Source organism: Amblyraja radiata, chromosome 13, assembly GCF_010909765.2.
Source record: "Amblyraja radiata isolate CabotCenter1 chromosome 13, sAmbRad1.1.pri, whole genome shotgun sequence".
Lineage (NCBI taxonomy): Eukaryota > Metazoa > Chordata > Chondrichthyes > Rajiformes > Rajidae > Amblyraja > Amblyraja radiata.
The window spans coordinates 34,403,250-34,419,302 of NC_045968.1; the positions used below are offsets into that span (position 1 = coordinate 34,403,250).

Sequence of the window (16,053 nt, forward strand, 5' to 3'; positions counted from 1 at the left end):
AGGAGAATAGTTTAATGGCATTATGTTCAGTATAGACATGGTGGGCCAATGGGCACGTAGCTAACCGTATTGCTCCTTGAGTCTTTGAACCTCAAATGATAGTGAAATCATTCTTTGGACATTTTAAAGGCAGAGTTGGATTCTAGGTAAGCAAGGGATTAATGGGCTAGGTGGCCTATCCCTTTTCATGGAGGGATATGATCCCAAAGCAGACAGATGGGACTAGCTTAGATGGGGCATCTTGGTCGGCATGGACAAGTTGGGCTGAAGGGCTTGATTTTTCAATCCTGGGAAAAATAGTTCTGAATGTCTACCCTATCTATGCCGCACATAATTGTACATACATCTATCAGTTTAGTTTAGTTTAGTTTATTGTCACGTTAACCGAGGTACAGTGAAAAGCTTTTTTGTTGCGTGCTAACCAGTCAGTGGAAAGATAATACATGATTACAACCAAGCCTTCCACAGTGTACAGATGTATGGTAAATTGAATAATGTTTAGTGCAAGATGAAGTCCAGTAAAGTCCGTTTAAAGATGGTCTGAGGGTGTTCAGTGCGGTAGATAGCAGTTCAAGACCGCTCTCTAGTTGGTGATAGGATGGCTCAGCTGCCTGATAACAGCTAGGAAGAAACTGTCCCTGAAGCTGGTGGTGTGCTTCTTCACCCTTCTATACCTTTTGCCTGATGTGAGAGGGGAGAGGAGGGAGTGTCCACGGCGCGACTCGTCCTTAATTATGCTGCTAGCCTAGCCGAGGATAAATGGAATCAATAGGAGGGAGGCTGTTGTGTGTGATGGTCTGGGCTGAGTGCACAATTTGTTACGGTCCTGGATAGAGCTGTACCCAAACCAATCAGGTCCCTTTACAACCGCCGGCATTCCAGAGACAACAATCCAAGTCCGTCCAAAGTATCCCTGTAGCTAATACCCCTTAATCCAGCAGTATTCTGGTAAATACTTTTCATATCTCTCGTTTCTCCCTGACTCCCAGTCTGAAGAAGGGTCTCGACACGAAGCGTCACCTATCCTTTTTCTACAGAGATGCTGTCTGACCCGCTGAGTTACTCCAACATTTTAAGTCTAGAATTCAGGTTAAACTCCTCTGCACCCTTTCCAAAGCCTCCACATACTTCATGTAACGGGGGTCACTAGACATGCACACAATACTCCGCATACAAGCTAACCAAAGTCCTATAAATCTGCATTGCGACCTCTTGACTTTTTTACTCAATGCCCCGACCATTGAGGGCAAGCATAGCGGAAGTCCTCGTTATCACCCCATCTACTTGTATTGCCACTTCACTGCATTATGGACTTGGACCCTAACTTCCCTCTTTACGTCCATGTTGTTAAAGGTCATGCCATTGTTTTACTTTTTCCTCTTGCATTTTCAACCACCCAAAGTGCAAGACCTCACATTTGTTTGGATGAAACTCCCTCTGCCACTTCTCCGCCCATTTCTGTGGCTAATCCCGTAAATTACATGTACCGGGCTTGGTTTCCCTAACTGGAAACATGCACTCAGAGAAAATCATCACCAACTTACTATGCTCTTCGCTGATAGGCTATGAAAGTTTATCCTTGCCCCTCGAGATGATTTCCGAGAGCATTAATTGGCTGTTCAGGGTTTCAGGCGAAAGGTTCACAGAGTTTAACATAGATGAGCCTCACTTTGTGTGAACAGACTTTCTTTCCAAAGGGGAAGCAGGCAGCAGCAGAGAAAGGAAAAACAAGCGGGCTGTACTTTCGAAGCCTTTGTCTTTGAGTGTTCTCGGCAACAGTTTCAGGGGACGCATTCAGAAGATCAACTATTTGATCACAGCTCGGGTGTTTGAAGACGAGATGGGTTCTATGTGTCTGCACATTCTGGGCTTCATCCTCAGCTCCGTGGGTTGGGTTGGTATCCTGATTGCCACTGGCACCAAAGAGTGGGTCCAGACCTGCTCAATACAGGGCTCTGATTGTACTCACTTTGGCGAATTCAAGCTGCGGGGGCTGTGGACGGAGTGTTACCGATCATCTTCAGCTTACCACTGCAAGACGATGTCTGACATCCTCAGAATGCCAGGTAACTTCGACATTTTAGTCCCTTGGACTTCATCTTGCACTAAATGTTATTCCTTTTATCCTGTATCTATACACTGTGGACGGCTCGATTAATTATGTAGAGCCCTTCCTATGACTGTTTAACACGCAACAAAAAAGCTTTTCACTGTACCTCAGTACACATGACTAAACTAAGCTTATTTCCTCTAATCTGTTCCTTTAACTTTCTTTTACGTTGGATATTTAGACATACACACTCAGTTTACAACACTCAATTGTCCACTCTTCTCATCAAGCTTTCTCTTCCCTTGCTCAGTTCTCTCTCCTTCCCCCTTTATTCCAAATCTAATCGATTGTTTTGGCTCCAACATCTGCTTCATTCACTGAGTAGGGTCTGAAAACTGCCGTAGAATGCATGAAGCAATACCTGGCTCATTCTGGGGAGGCACCCTGCTGGCTGATACCATCACCCATCTTACCTTCAAAGTGTTAAAATACAAAGAGAAGAATTGATTCCACATATCTCTGTCATTGATTCCCGTGCTCGTGTCCATGGTATGATTTGAAATCCTGTCAAAAACAAGTGCAGCAAATGACATTCCCCAAAGAGAAAATGTTAACCCCTTGTGGACTACAGCAAAGAAAACTAAGTTATCAAGCTTTCTTTCCAAAGATTATTAGCCATACCCTTTGCCTCATTGTCAGCTGTGGCTCAGTAGGTTGCCTGCACAGCACGAGCCTCAATTATGAATTTTTGTGGACTATCTTTGGTTACTCTAAGGGCAATTGGGTTGTTTTTTTTGCACCATAATTATGGTATATTGATTTTTAAAATTATATATTATCTGTGCTTATTGTGTTTCCAGGCTTGTTTAGTTGAGTTTAGCTAGTTTAATTTAGTGTAGTACAGTTTAGTTAGTTAGATGGGACTCAACCCAAAGCGTCACACATCCCTTCTCCCCAGAGATGTTGCCTGTCCCGCTGAGTTACTCTGGCATGTTGTGTCTATCTTTAGTTTAGTTTAGTTTAGTTTAGGTTCGTTTATTGTCACATGTACTGAAGTACAGTGAAACGCTTTTTTGTTGTGTGCTATCCAGTCAGCGGAAAGGCTGCTCATGATTACAACCATAGAGTTAGAATTTCATTGTTCCGTTATCGGTGCATATGACAATTGAACATTCTTGACTCTCCTGACTCATGGTCCCTCGTTACAGAGGGTGGGGATTGTGGGTTCCAAGGACACTGCTGAGATCTGAGTTCTTGCCCTATGCCGACCATCCCCACAGCCCCCGGTGCAGTGCGGATGACAGTTGCATTCACGAGAGATGCAGCTTCTCTCTGCAGAGCATACAAATGGGGACTCCGTCTCTTCTCCTGTCAGAGTAAGAATTTCCACTGTTTGACATAGAGCAGGTAGATTTTCCCCATATCTTGTGTCAACTTTGATCCCACAGCTAATATTTATAACAACCAAGAATCTGCAGTTCCTTGCGTCTACTTTAAACAAACCATTTGTCCTTCGCCTCTCTCCTGTCGGTTGGAGGCAGCTATGCACCAATTAACTCCTGTACATTACAGCTTCGTTAGTTATACTCATGAAGCACTTCACCGGTTGTGGAAAGTTGGACATCGTGAGGTTGTGGAAAGTTCTGCTTCAACCCACATTCCTTCTTTCTACTGTAATCTGTTGAGATGGCATTCCTGCTTTGTATACAGGAAATCTGCCAATCCAACCCTCTGGTTTCCAAAATTGAGAATTATCTTTTTTCTCTGCTTCTGGGAGTGGATGCAGGCCCCATGGGTGTTCACTAGACTACCAATGGCAAATTAGCCCCATCTCCGCCTTTTCCAAATTCCTCACTGGTGGACAATGAGAGCAAGCTGAGATACCACCACTTGAATCGCAATGGCTGAGCCAACCATGGCCCAAGTGATGGATGATGGGGTTAATCAGGATGGATCCCCACTGGTTGGCATGGGTGCAGTGGGCCGAATGGCCTGTTCCCATGCTGTGTGACCTTGTGAATGTGTCACATGGTCCAAAGAAGGGAGATAGTTTATGAACTGACTATGTGAAGTAACTTGATCTCAATAACTGTAAAAGTCATAATTGCACATCATGTTTCTCTGACTGTCTCTATCTTTCTTCATCACACTCTCTTGTTCTCCCCCCACACCGCACACCCCCCCCCCCCCCCCCCCCCCCCCCACCCCACCCCCGCTCTCTGTCCATCTGTCTCACTCACTCACTCTGTCTGAGAATGGGTGTTAGGTCTGACAGGTTGATCATAAAACCATTGCCCCTCATAGTCTACCAATTGCAAACATGCATCCAAGGAGCAGAGCGCAGGATTAATACCGACGTCTCTCCACAACGCCCTGAACGTGCGGAAACCTCCAAATATAGCAAGGCGGCGATCACTTTGTGCAGCAACAAGATAACGGCCGGGTGATTTGTTTTAGCGGTGCGGGGTGAAGTATAGATACTAGCCAGCCCACTGAGAGAATTGTCCCTGCTTTTCCTCAAAACGATGGCATGGGATATTTTCCAACCGCTGGGATTGGGAGCAAGGCCTAACCTCTCCATAATCTCTCTTCAAAGGACTCTGGTTTTGCAGTGCTCCCTCGGTCAACCTGGTTTCAGCACTGGGTGAGGTGGGGGGGGGGGGGTGAGGGGGTGAGTTGAGGGGTGAGGGGGGGGGGGGGGGGGGGATGAGAGATTACAGGCCACCCTGCAACTTCCTTCGTAATAGTTTTCCAATAAAATCCGCCCAGTTGTTCCGTGACACACAGGCAGCGACATTTGATAAAACCCCAGCCAGACACCCTCAAGGAGTTCATGTTACACATAACAAACTGGTTCAAAACCCTTTCGATTCGCCACGGTTCTCAGTTACTATTGCAAGGGATCTATCAGCGCTGAAGGGGGGGGGGGGGGGGGGTGAGGGCGCCGTGCGTGTGAGCAGGGGGGGGGGGGGGCAGCCTGCGATGTTTTTCCAGCTGCAACTTGCTGAAGCCGTGGAAGATCCGCAGCAGCTGTAGCGAGGGAGCGACACAAACGCAGGAAACGCCGCAGCGAGCAGCAGCTGGAAACGGCCAGGCTGCCGCACACAAAAGAACCCCCACCTTCCCCCTCAATCGCTTCCTTACAAGTAAACAGTCCATCGTCACAACACGGTGCTGCCGGAGCGAGGTGGAAATGTGGCCACTCACACCTCTCCATCAGGAAAAGCAATGTAAAACAATCATGTCCCCTTTACATCAGAATACTTCAGCCAGTCACCGGTCCGCAGCGGCAGGTGGTGTCTCCATTGTCCATGGTTTATATATCACAGACAATGGTTGAAATGTGTTTCCCATCTGTGTGTGCCAGCCTCTCTCGCTTATCAGTGCACTCAGTATTACCATCTGTGACAAGCCATCAACATCCCCTTCTCTGCCTTCCTGCTAGTACCCTCTCACCTCTCTCCCGGCCTATGTCACTGTCTCCCTTCTCTCTCACATACGTTCCCTGTCTCTTACTCCCTCCCTCCCGCTCTCTCCCCCCCCCCCCCCCTCACCCCTCTCTGTTTTACCCTCTCCCCTCTCACGTTTAATCTTTCTTTTACCCCTTTCTCCATCCCTCTATCACGTCCCCTCTCTCCTGCTCTATTTCTCTCTCCCTTTTTCTATCTCTCCCTCTTTCTCTCCCTCACCCTTGCACTCTCTCTTCCTTGCTAATACCTCTCTCTCCCTCATGCACTTTCTCTCCCTCTCCCTCTCTCTCCCCTCCCTTTCTCTCACTACCCTCTCTATCCCACTGCCTCTCCCTTCCCCCTCTCTCTCTCTCCCTCCCTCACTCTGGCCTTCTCCACATCCATCACTTTTTCCTCTTTCTCCTTCCCCCTTTCTCTCTCTCTCTCTCTCCCTCTCACTAACTCGCTTGCTCCCTGCTATTCATTCTCCACACCTGACTCTCACTCTCTCTCTTTGTTCCCTTTGTTCCTCTTCTCTCGCAGACTCCCACCTCCTGTGTCAGTCTCTCTCTATTAGATTAATGGTGTCACAGGGAAACAGACCCTTCAGCCCAGAGTACATGTTAATCATCAAGATGGTGTAGGGTGCTCCCTGGATGTTGACTATTGTCTATTTGTTACTGAATACTCCCATGGGCTCCAGCATTCAACTTGTATGCCTTATCCTCACTGGTTCTCCCAGTATACATGACCACACAATTGAATTCCACCTCCTCTTGAGTCAATACCATTTTGTAACACAGGACATAGAACATAGAACAATAGAGTACAACCCCACATTGTTTGTGCCGAACACGATGCCAAGACCATCTCTTATCTGTCAGCGCATAATCCCTATGCCTCTATTCCCCGCATTTCCATGTGCCTATCCAACAAACTTGCAAACACCACTGTTGTATCTGCCTCCACCACCAACACCAGAGGAGTATTCCAAGCACTCACTACCCTCTGTGTAAAACAGTAGCCCCACACAACCCCTTTAAACATTGTCACTCACACCTTCAAGCTGTCGAGTATTTGATTTTTCCATCCCTGGGAAAAGGGTTCTGACTGTCTATCCTATCTAAGCCTCTCATAATTTATAACTAGATTATCCTCTGCCTATAAACTATCAGAAACATCACCACCATTTTGTCACTTGCAAAACCAGAGCTCATACCTGTAATATTCACGTCAAAGCACCGATCCATGGAGTACACATTAGTCACAAGGTTTCAACCATAAAAACAACCCTCTATTATCACCCTCTGCTTTCTATTACCAAGCCCATTCTGGATACAGTTTGCCAACCTGTCCTAGATCTCACCAGTTCTCAGCTTTTGGATCACTTTTGCATTTGGGATCTTGCCAAAGGCCTTAGTGAAATTCATGCAGAGTCATGAAAATCATGAGAGTCTTCTTGCTTTCATCAATACATTTTATTACCTGCTTGGAAAATTCAATCAAATCTGAAAGGATTGCTCATAACAAAGCCATGCAAAGTATCTCTGATTTGTCCCTGCCCAGTCAAGTATGTTTCAATCCAATGTATTCCCATTAACTCCCCTACCATTGGCTTTAGACTCACTGGTTTGTGATTGTCAGGCTTATCCTTGCTGTCCTCCGGTCATCTGCCACTGGTGAAGACTTAAACATCTCTGCTAGGATCCTGGTAATCTTCTCTCTTACCTCATTTAGCCTGGGATCTCCTCAGGTCCTGGAGATATATCCATCTTTAAGTCTGCAAAGACATTAAATATCTCCTCCTAACATTCTAGAATTTCACCATCCCCCCTCTATTCTACAAGAACAATATCCTTGTCCTTGGTGAATAGAGATCATTAAGTCAGAGTATAGAAGTGAGATCGACCGATTGACCAAATGGTGCCAGCACAACAACCTGGCTCTCAACAACAATAAAACCAAGGAAATGATTGTGGACTTTGGAAAGGGTAGGATAGGGACCCACAATCCCGTATATATCAATGGTGGAAAGGGTCACAAACTTCAAATTCCTGGACGTGCATGTTTCTGAAGATCTTTCCTGGTCCCAGCACACTGATGCAATTATAAAGAAGGCACATCAGCGCCTCTACTTCCTGAGAAGATTAGAGAGTGGGTATGTCAAGGAGGACTCTCTCGAACCTCTACAAGTGCACAGGGGGAGCATTCTGACTGGCTGCATCATGGCTTGGTTCGGCAACTTGAACGTCCAGGAGCGGAAAAGACTGCAGAAAGTTGTGACCACTGCCCAGTCCATCACCGGCTCTGACCTCCCCAACATCGAAGGGATATATTGCAGTCGCTGCCTCAAAAAGGCTGCCAACATCATCAAAGACCCACACCATCCTGGTCACACACTCATCTCACTGTCGCCATCGGGAAGAAGGTACAGGAGCCTGAAATCTGCAACATCCAGGCTCAGTAACAGCTCCTTCCCCACAGCCATCAGGCTATTAAACACGACATCAAATAAGCTCTGAACAATAACAGTCTATTATTATTATTGCACTATATCTGTTTATTTATTGTGTATATATGGTCTATGGTCTATTGACACACTGAACTTTTATCTTCTGTTTTCTATTATTATGTTTACATATTCTGTTGTTCTGCAGCAAGTTAGAATTTCATTGTCCACATGACAATAAAACTCTCTTGATTCTTGAACATAAGCCCCCTTTATTCTTGACATAATCCCCCTTGTTCCATGCACATATTACCACTTCAGTCCCTAACTAAAATGCTGAAATGATGCTGGGAATCTGAAATAAAAACAGAAAAATGCTGGCAAAAACTCAGCAGGATAGCCAGCATCTGGGAAAGAGAAACAGGAAACGTTAATATGACCTTTGATTTTCTGCTTTTTGTTCCTAATTGTACCTTCTCTTTCCTTGTGACCCTCTTGTCTAATGTTCTCATAACATGCTCTGTTTAGTTTTATTTTCGTTTAGTTCAGTTTGAAAACAGGCTCTTTAGCCCACCAAGACCACACTAACCATTGACCACCCATTCACACTAGTTCTATGTTATACCACTTTCCCTATGTACTAGAGGCCAATTAACTGCATGTCTTTGGGATGTGGGAGGAAACCGCAGCACCCGGAGGAAACCCACACAGTCACAGGGAGAACATGCAAACTCCATACAGACTGCACCCAAGGTCTCTGGCGCTGTGACCTACTGCGCCACTGGGCTGCCCACTGAGTGTTCATTCTTATCAGCAAGTGATGCTTTATTCCCTCTTTCCCCAGCTAATTTATTTCAATGGCTCTATTTACCCCTCTCCTTTTCTCTTTCCCAATTTTGTATTAGTACCTCACTGATCATCTCGCACTGAGGGGTTTGTTGCATGATGGTGTGAGTCCCTGGCACCTGGGCCAGTGCTCCAATTATCCCCCATCAGCTGATGAGGAAATTTGTTGCTGCTAATTGCCACAGGTGTACATGAGTAGCAAAGGAACCCAAGGGGATTGATGAGATTGTACTCCGAGCAGAATAAAGTCCTGATTCAGGGACTCAACCAGAAATGCTGACCATTTATTTGCCTCCACAGACGCTGCCTGGCTCTGAACATTTCACATCTACACAAAACTAACCTCAACTATAAACGTCTATAGATTGTCTTTGTTGCATGGAGGATTTGAGGGTTGCAGTTATTAATGTATTGAATATTTAGTTAATTGGGCATTATCTGTATTGCCTTTACAGGCCCGTAAAGCTGAGGCAAGTCAGAATTTCATTTATTTTGTTGGGACGTCTGACAAATAAAACACTGTTGACCCTTGACATCGCCCATTGAGTTTTTCCAGCAATTTGCCTGTTTTATCTTGTTCTAGCATCTGCAATCTCTTGTATTTGCCAGCATGTTATTTCTTCTAACATGATTCCTCCTCCATGGGTAACATTATGGTGGATCTCCTCCAGACCCTCTCCAATGCAGCCATGCCCTCTCTAGGGTGAGCCACGTTGGTGTTTGCTCTCGGGTCCCTGGATTGTAATTCCAGGCGGTAGGGTCACCAACCTGGTGATATGACCACCATACCCATGTTATTGGCACCACCTTCTACAGTCCCCTTCAGAAGCTCAGGACTAATAAATTAAAAAAGGATGGAGCATTGGCCTGAAGTCAGAGAGCCATGCAGTATGGAAACTTCAGTCCAACTTATCTATGCCACCTAAATTGCCTAATCTAGCTAGCCCAACCTAAAAATCTCCAGTTATTTCTATTCTCTGCTTTCTGTTCTTAATCAATACAAACTAATTGATGGGTGGCTCAGTGGGTAGAGCTGCTGCCTCACAGCGCCAAAGACCCGGGTTCGATCCTGACCTCAGGTGCTCTTTGTGCGGAGTTTGCAAGATGGGCCTGTTTCCATGCTTCATCTCTAAACTAAAGTACAAACTCAACTAACATTTCCCCAATCGCAATCCTAACAGTTTTGAAAATCCATCTTTATTACATCCATTAGTTTGCTCCACACCCCTCCATGCTCGTTGCATTTTGAAAAGTTAAAAGGTTTGGCGGATATGAACTTTCCTTTCACAAATTGTATTGAATCTGCCGAAATTATGTAGTGATATTCTAAGTACCTGTGACTACTTCCTCAATGATGGACGTCAGCATCTTGTCAACAACAGATATTGGGCTCAGTGATGGACAGATTCCTGTTTTGTTCTCTCCATCCTTAAATAAGTCTGTGATACGTTTGCTACCCTCCACTCTGCTGGGGCTGTTCCAGGAACAACATCCTCTTGTATTGCCAACTTCCTTGATCATCAGAATGCTGCAGAGTGGGTCAAGGGAGTGCTGTTCACTGAGATAACGCCATATTACACCACTCACGTAGAGAGTACAACAGTACAGCACCGGAACTGATGCTGACTAAATCCTATGTGCATGCACATTATCCATATTCCTCCAATCCCTGTATATTCATGTGCCTGTTCAAAAGTCTCTTAAATACCACTACAGGTCCACCACAGATTTTTCGGCATCTGGTGGTACGGGCACATGCGGACAAATTTACGAGAGAGCACTCAAAATACCCATCCACCCCGGAGGTCCCCCTGAAAATGTCACGCTTAGCAGGCGATCTCGACTTTACCGGGACATCCAGGGTTCTGGAACGCAGGTCCAGGCGGAGCCGGCGGATCCATTCCCATAGCTAACTTCCGAGGCCAGATTTGCGGGCCGGTATCTCGGCCCCTTGAGTCCGTGCCCTCTGTTAGTCCAGCAAATCAGATAATACGGCAAGGCTCTGGAACCAAGCTGCTGGGAAATCAATGGTAGACCTGTATTGTATCTGCCTCAACCACCAAACAGCACGTTCCAGGAACTGTTTAAATATAACCTCCTCTACACTTTGCCCATCTCACCTTAAAACTATGCTCTCTAGAATTTGATTTTTCCCCATTCCGTGAACAAAGTTCTGACTGTCTGCCCTATCTTTTGCTCTCATAATTTCATATACTTCTATCAGGTCTCCCCACAACTGCCATCATTTCAGGAAGAATAATCCAAGTATGTCCAATTTGTCCCTGTAGCTAATAACCCCAAAGACAGGCATCATTCTGGCAAACCTCCTCCGCACCCTCTCCAAAGCCTTCACATCCTTCTTGCAATGGGGCGACCAGAACTGCATGCAATACTCCGAATGCAGCCTAACCAAGGTCTTATAAAGCAGCATCATGACTTCCTGACTCTTACGCTTAATGACCCAACTATCAAGGCAAGCATATCACATACCTTTATCACCGCACTATCTACTTGTGTTGTCACTTTCATGGAGGTATGAACTTGGAGGCCAAGATATCTCTGCTCCTTTATCTAACTCCTCCTAGAAATAGATTCCACTTGCTCAGTCTTTCTTCGAGTCACCACTGGCCTGAAAGCATAATCTGTGTTGCGTCTCTGACCTCCTGCTCAACCCATGTCTTCTCTCCCTTTGTGCAGCCTACCTACAGACAAGTCGCGCACTGATGATCACTGCCTCCATCCTGGGACTGCCGGCGATTTTCCTCGTTCTCATGGCATTGCCGTGTATGCGCTGCGGAACCGAGTCGCACTCTTCCAAACACAAGCGATCCTTGCTGGGTGCCTTCCTCCTCATTCTGCTGGGTAAGTAAGCCGCGTGACTCAGGGAGAGCACATCACCCCCAGTGGACCATGGTTGGGAAAGACCTCTCCCAGCTCACTGAAGAGCCAAAGAAGTGGAGAAAAGTTGTTCTCTTCAGATAGTACAGGGGTTACTGATTCACTGTCCCAGGGGATTTTCCCTGGAAATTAATTTTTTGGGGGGGGCGTGTAAATTTATGGGAAGGGTTGAGCGGGAGGGGATAGATTCATGATGACCTGGTCTGTACCATTGGTACTACCCTGCACCCCCCGGCACAGCGAGATATCCATCAGAGAATGTTGCCGACTGCCCATTCCAGACTGCAGGAGTACATGCTGCAGCACTGCTCTTCCTCACTTCCAGATTTCCTTCCCCCCACCCCTACAATAAATCTGGAGAAGAGTTCTAAACCACAACATCACCTATCCAGCCAGTTCTCCAGCGATGCTGGCTGACCTGCTGAGTTACTCCAGCACTTTGTGTCTTTCCCTGGTAGACCAGCATCTGCAGTTCCTTGTTTCTACAAGGATTTTATCACACTCAGCTGTGTCATTTCTGACCCTGGATCCTTTGCCAGTACATCATCTCAACTTCATAATAGCGCAGTTAGTAGAGCTGCTGCCTCACAGTGCCTGAGCCCGGGTTTAATCCTGACCTTGGGTGTTGTCTGTGTGGAGTTTGCACCTTCTCCCTTTGACCATGTGGGTTTCCCGGTGCCCCGGTTTCCTCTCACATACCAAAGACGTGCGGGTTTGCAGGTTAATTGGCTCCTAGTATGTAGGGAATGGATGAGAAAGATAATATAGAACTATATGCGTAGATCACACACATAAAACTAGTGATCGATGATTGGCATGGACTCAGTGGGCTGAATGGTCTGGTTTAAATGCTACATTTCTAAAACTAAACAACTGGGACGTCACAAAATTAGAAAAGGTGCTTTGAAGCACATCTTACTTTTATAATTATTTTCAATTAAGAATGAGGCGAGCAATATTGTGAAGCATGGTCATCACTTCAAGATTCATAGAATTTTGGAACCATACACGGAAAAAGGCCCTTTAGCCCACCTCATCCGTACTGACCGACATGCCCCATTTACGCTAGTCGCATTTGCCCGTTTGGTTGATATCCGTCTAAAACTTTCTTGTCCATGTACTGTCTAAGTAGAAACATAGAAACATAAAAAATAGGCGCAGGAGTAGGCCATTCGGCCCTTCGAGCCATTCAATACGATCATGGCTGATCATCCAAAATCAGTACCCCGTCTTCTACATGCTGTTGTATTACCTGCCTCAACTACTGTATCTCAACTACCATTAAAAGATGGTTAATATTGACACATAAAATTGACACAGTCCTTCCTGCTGTTTGTGTTTTCCAGCGATCTGCTCTGCAGTGGCCACCATCTGGTTTCCGGTGGGGGTCCACAACGTCGAGTACCTCTTCAATTTTGGGTATTCGCTCTTCGTGGGCTGGATCGGCACATTGCTCTGCCTGTTTGGAGGAGTGGTGATTGCCTGTTGCACCGGCCCTTCACCCGATCTCCAGGATAACAGGTATTATTACGCTTCACAAGGCTCGTCGTCCACGGCAAACCCAACGCACGCCAAGAGCGCGCACGTCTAAGGGACAAGCACCCAGCCCAGGAGGAGCCCCGGCAGAATCCGTGGCATTCAGCTGGTGACAACTTGTGGCAAAAGCCAACCTTTTGAATACACTCTCTTTTGACTGGAAGGAGAAGAGACTGAAGTCACACCAAGGTGGACAGATAAATCAATCCTCAATTATGATTTTTATTGTTGATCTTTGCCTGGATCGCATTCAAACATGAAAGTCATTAACTAGTGAGGAATTATGTCCGTTGTTATTTAAGCATTAAACTCTAGAAACAAGAGCTAGGGGCTGGGTGGGAGGACTTAGTTTGTGGTTAGTTACTGATCTAAGCTGAACTAACAGGTACAGCTGGCTAGCAGGTGGCACAGTGGCGCAGCGGATGAGTTGCTGCCTTACAGCGCCAGAGACCCGGGTTTGATCCTGACTATGGAGTTTGTACATTCTCTTTGTGACCATGTGGGTTTTCTCCGGGTGTTCCAGTTTCCACCCACACTCCAAAGACATACAGGTTTGTAGATTAATTGGCTTTGGTAAAGATTGCAAATTGCCCCTAGTGTGTAGGATAGCTCTCGTGTATATGGGGTGTTACATGCCCTGTAATTCTATTTTATGCCAGCTAATTTACAAATAGTTTTTAATTACAGTGGAGCATCTTAGAAGACCAAACAAACAACAAGGAACTATATGTAGGCCCTTGAGGAGATGAGACTGTGGCTGGAACACTAAACCCCCATTCAATTTTCGCGATCAGTAAACACTTCCTTTGATATTTTGAGCAAAGTCAATTAAAACAGGCATCTAAAGTGGAAATCATGTGTTCAACAAGTTTCTGGCACCGGCATTGAAGTGAGCAATGTTGATTGAGACAACAGAGGTTGTGTCTGAGTGACTAAGTGTATTGGGAACACTTAGGGTTGGAGTAACAAGGAGATGCTCAGGACTATGCTAATTGGTTTCAACAAGGAAGTTTGCCATCCCAGCACAGGCTAGGCCAGGGAGTTAGCTCCGGCATTCCTCCGTCTTCTTCCATTGTCCCGGGAGCAGAGGTTGCAGTAGGACAGACCATCACCTGCAAGTGGGAACTTCTGAAGAGATGATCATTTTGGCAGAGGACAACAAGGATTGGGATGATTATTTTTCTTTCCCATAGGATAAGAAAGGCATGGATAGAGTGTTGGTGGAGGGGATGTTTCCACTATAATGGGAGAGTCTAGTACCAGAGGGCAGAGTGCCAGAATATAAGGACAAATCTTTAGAAAGGGGATGAGGTGAAATTTATTTTGCCAGAGGGTGGTGAATCTGTGGAATTCATTGCCATAGACGGTTGTGGGGGCCATCATTGGGTATTTTTAAAGCGGAGATTGATAGATTCTTCGTTGGCAAGGATGTTAAAGGTTATGGGAGGAAGGCAGGAGAATGGAGTTGAAATGGAAAAACATCAGCCATGATTGAATGGTGGAATAAAATCGATGGGCTAATTTGGTCCAATTTTCCTCCTATGAACTATCTAAACATTACCGAGGTAAGGCTAGCATTAACAATCCTACCATCTTCAATATTCCATCTCATGTACTGAAGGTGTGCCCTTGTGCTATTGGAGATAAAGTTCTGGGATTTGGACGCAGCAACAGTGAACAAAAGGCAATATTTTTCCATTTGCGGTGGAGTGCGACTTGGAAGGTTCCTGTGGATGGCCTGTAAGGAGATGTTGGGCAGATGACCAGGGCTAGGAATTGGGGACGGGGAGAAGTGGCAGCGGTCAGTAAGACGGCAATATTTGAGAAGGCTCTTAGCTGGAGATCAACAAAAGCTTAGAACTCCCCTGACGTGGCACCTAGGTGGTCAGTCGTCTAATATTGAAACACTCTACCTCGGTGTTCTCAAGCTTTGTGAGTGAGGTAAACGAACATTGTATGTCACTGTGTGTAATCATTACAGAAGATGCCTCTCATGATCTTGTACACCTCAGTAAGCTCACCCCCTAATTTCCTACACTCCAAAGAATAAAGTCTTAGCCTATCCAACCTCTTCCGCCAGAGAGGTTCCATGTTTTATGTTCTATGTGCATAATTAGGGTATGACAAACGGAAGCTGATTGATCCAAAATCTAGCCGGTGTCCAATTCTGAGCCCCATTAATTAGGAACCTTATAAGTAAATTATAAAAAAAAGTGAGGCCTCTGAAAGGGAGTTGAATGATTTGCAAAGTAACAGTTGTTTATGACGGACTAAAGTTGTGCAGGAAGACTGGGGTTAGAAGGTGTTGCAACAGAAATGTTATTATTATTATTATTATTATTATTAATAATAAAGGTGGCCAATAGGGTCTGCAATGTCAGCACTGAACGAGATTCAAGGTAACAATTGATCAGCGCAGTTTGAAGAATGTAAAATAGTTAAACATTATTTCCATGTATAATATGCTCACTGGACTTATGATTATATAATAAAAGACAAATAAATCTGATGTATTTTTTACTTTTACTTTCGTCAAATGCAACAAGGGAATAAAACAGCAGAAGGCTGGGGGAAATGGGTGTAGGGGTGCTGCCTCGCTCGCTCTCCAACATTTTGTGTCTTTCCGTGATATAACCCCTTCGTGGCGGACTGCTCTAACAAACAGGAGGTCTTTAAATTGCCAGGAGAAAGGAACTATCATCCACACATGTCGCCTATTTCCTTCGCTCCATAGATGCTGCTGCACCCGCTGAGTTTCTCCAGCATTTTTGTGTACCTATCATCCACACATATTGATCAGATAGGTGGAGTGGGTGGAGTTTGTA

General features: G+C 45.6%; 1 protein-coding gene across 1 annotated transcript; it reads left to right on the plus strand.

Annotated features, from left to right (window-relative positions):
• The first annotated feature begins 1,530 nt into the window (after window positions 1–1,530).
• On the plus strand, window positions 1,531–15,731 carry cldn11 (claudin 11). Its single transcript, XM_033031723.1, has 3 exons — window positions 1,531–2,066; window positions 11,492–11,656; window positions 13,039–15,731. The coding sequence occupies exons 1-3, from the start codon at window positions 1,841–1,843 to the stop codon at window positions 13,281–13,283; spliced, it is 636 nt and encodes a 211-aa protein (XP_032887614.1). The 5' UTR covers window positions 1,531–1,840; the 3' UTR covers window positions 13,284–15,731.
• Window positions 15,732–16,053: the final 322 nt, after the last annotated feature.

What these genes read in the sequence shown, in the direction of transcription:
- cldn11 (XM_033031723.1), top strand. Translation starts at nt 1,841, where the DNA reads ATGGGTTCTATGTGTCTGCACATTCTGGGCTTCATCCTCAGCTCCGTG. An exon ending in TGACATCCTCAGAATGCCAG is followed by an intron (nt 2,067 to 11,491) that starts GTAACTTCGACA and finishes CCCTTTGTGCAG; the next exon opens with CCTACCTACAGACAAGTCGC. An exon ending in CTTCCTCCTCATTCTGCTGG is followed by an intron (nt 11,657 to 13,038) that starts GTAAGTAAGCCG and finishes TGTGTTTTCCAG; the next exon opens with CGATCTGCTCTGCAGTGGCC.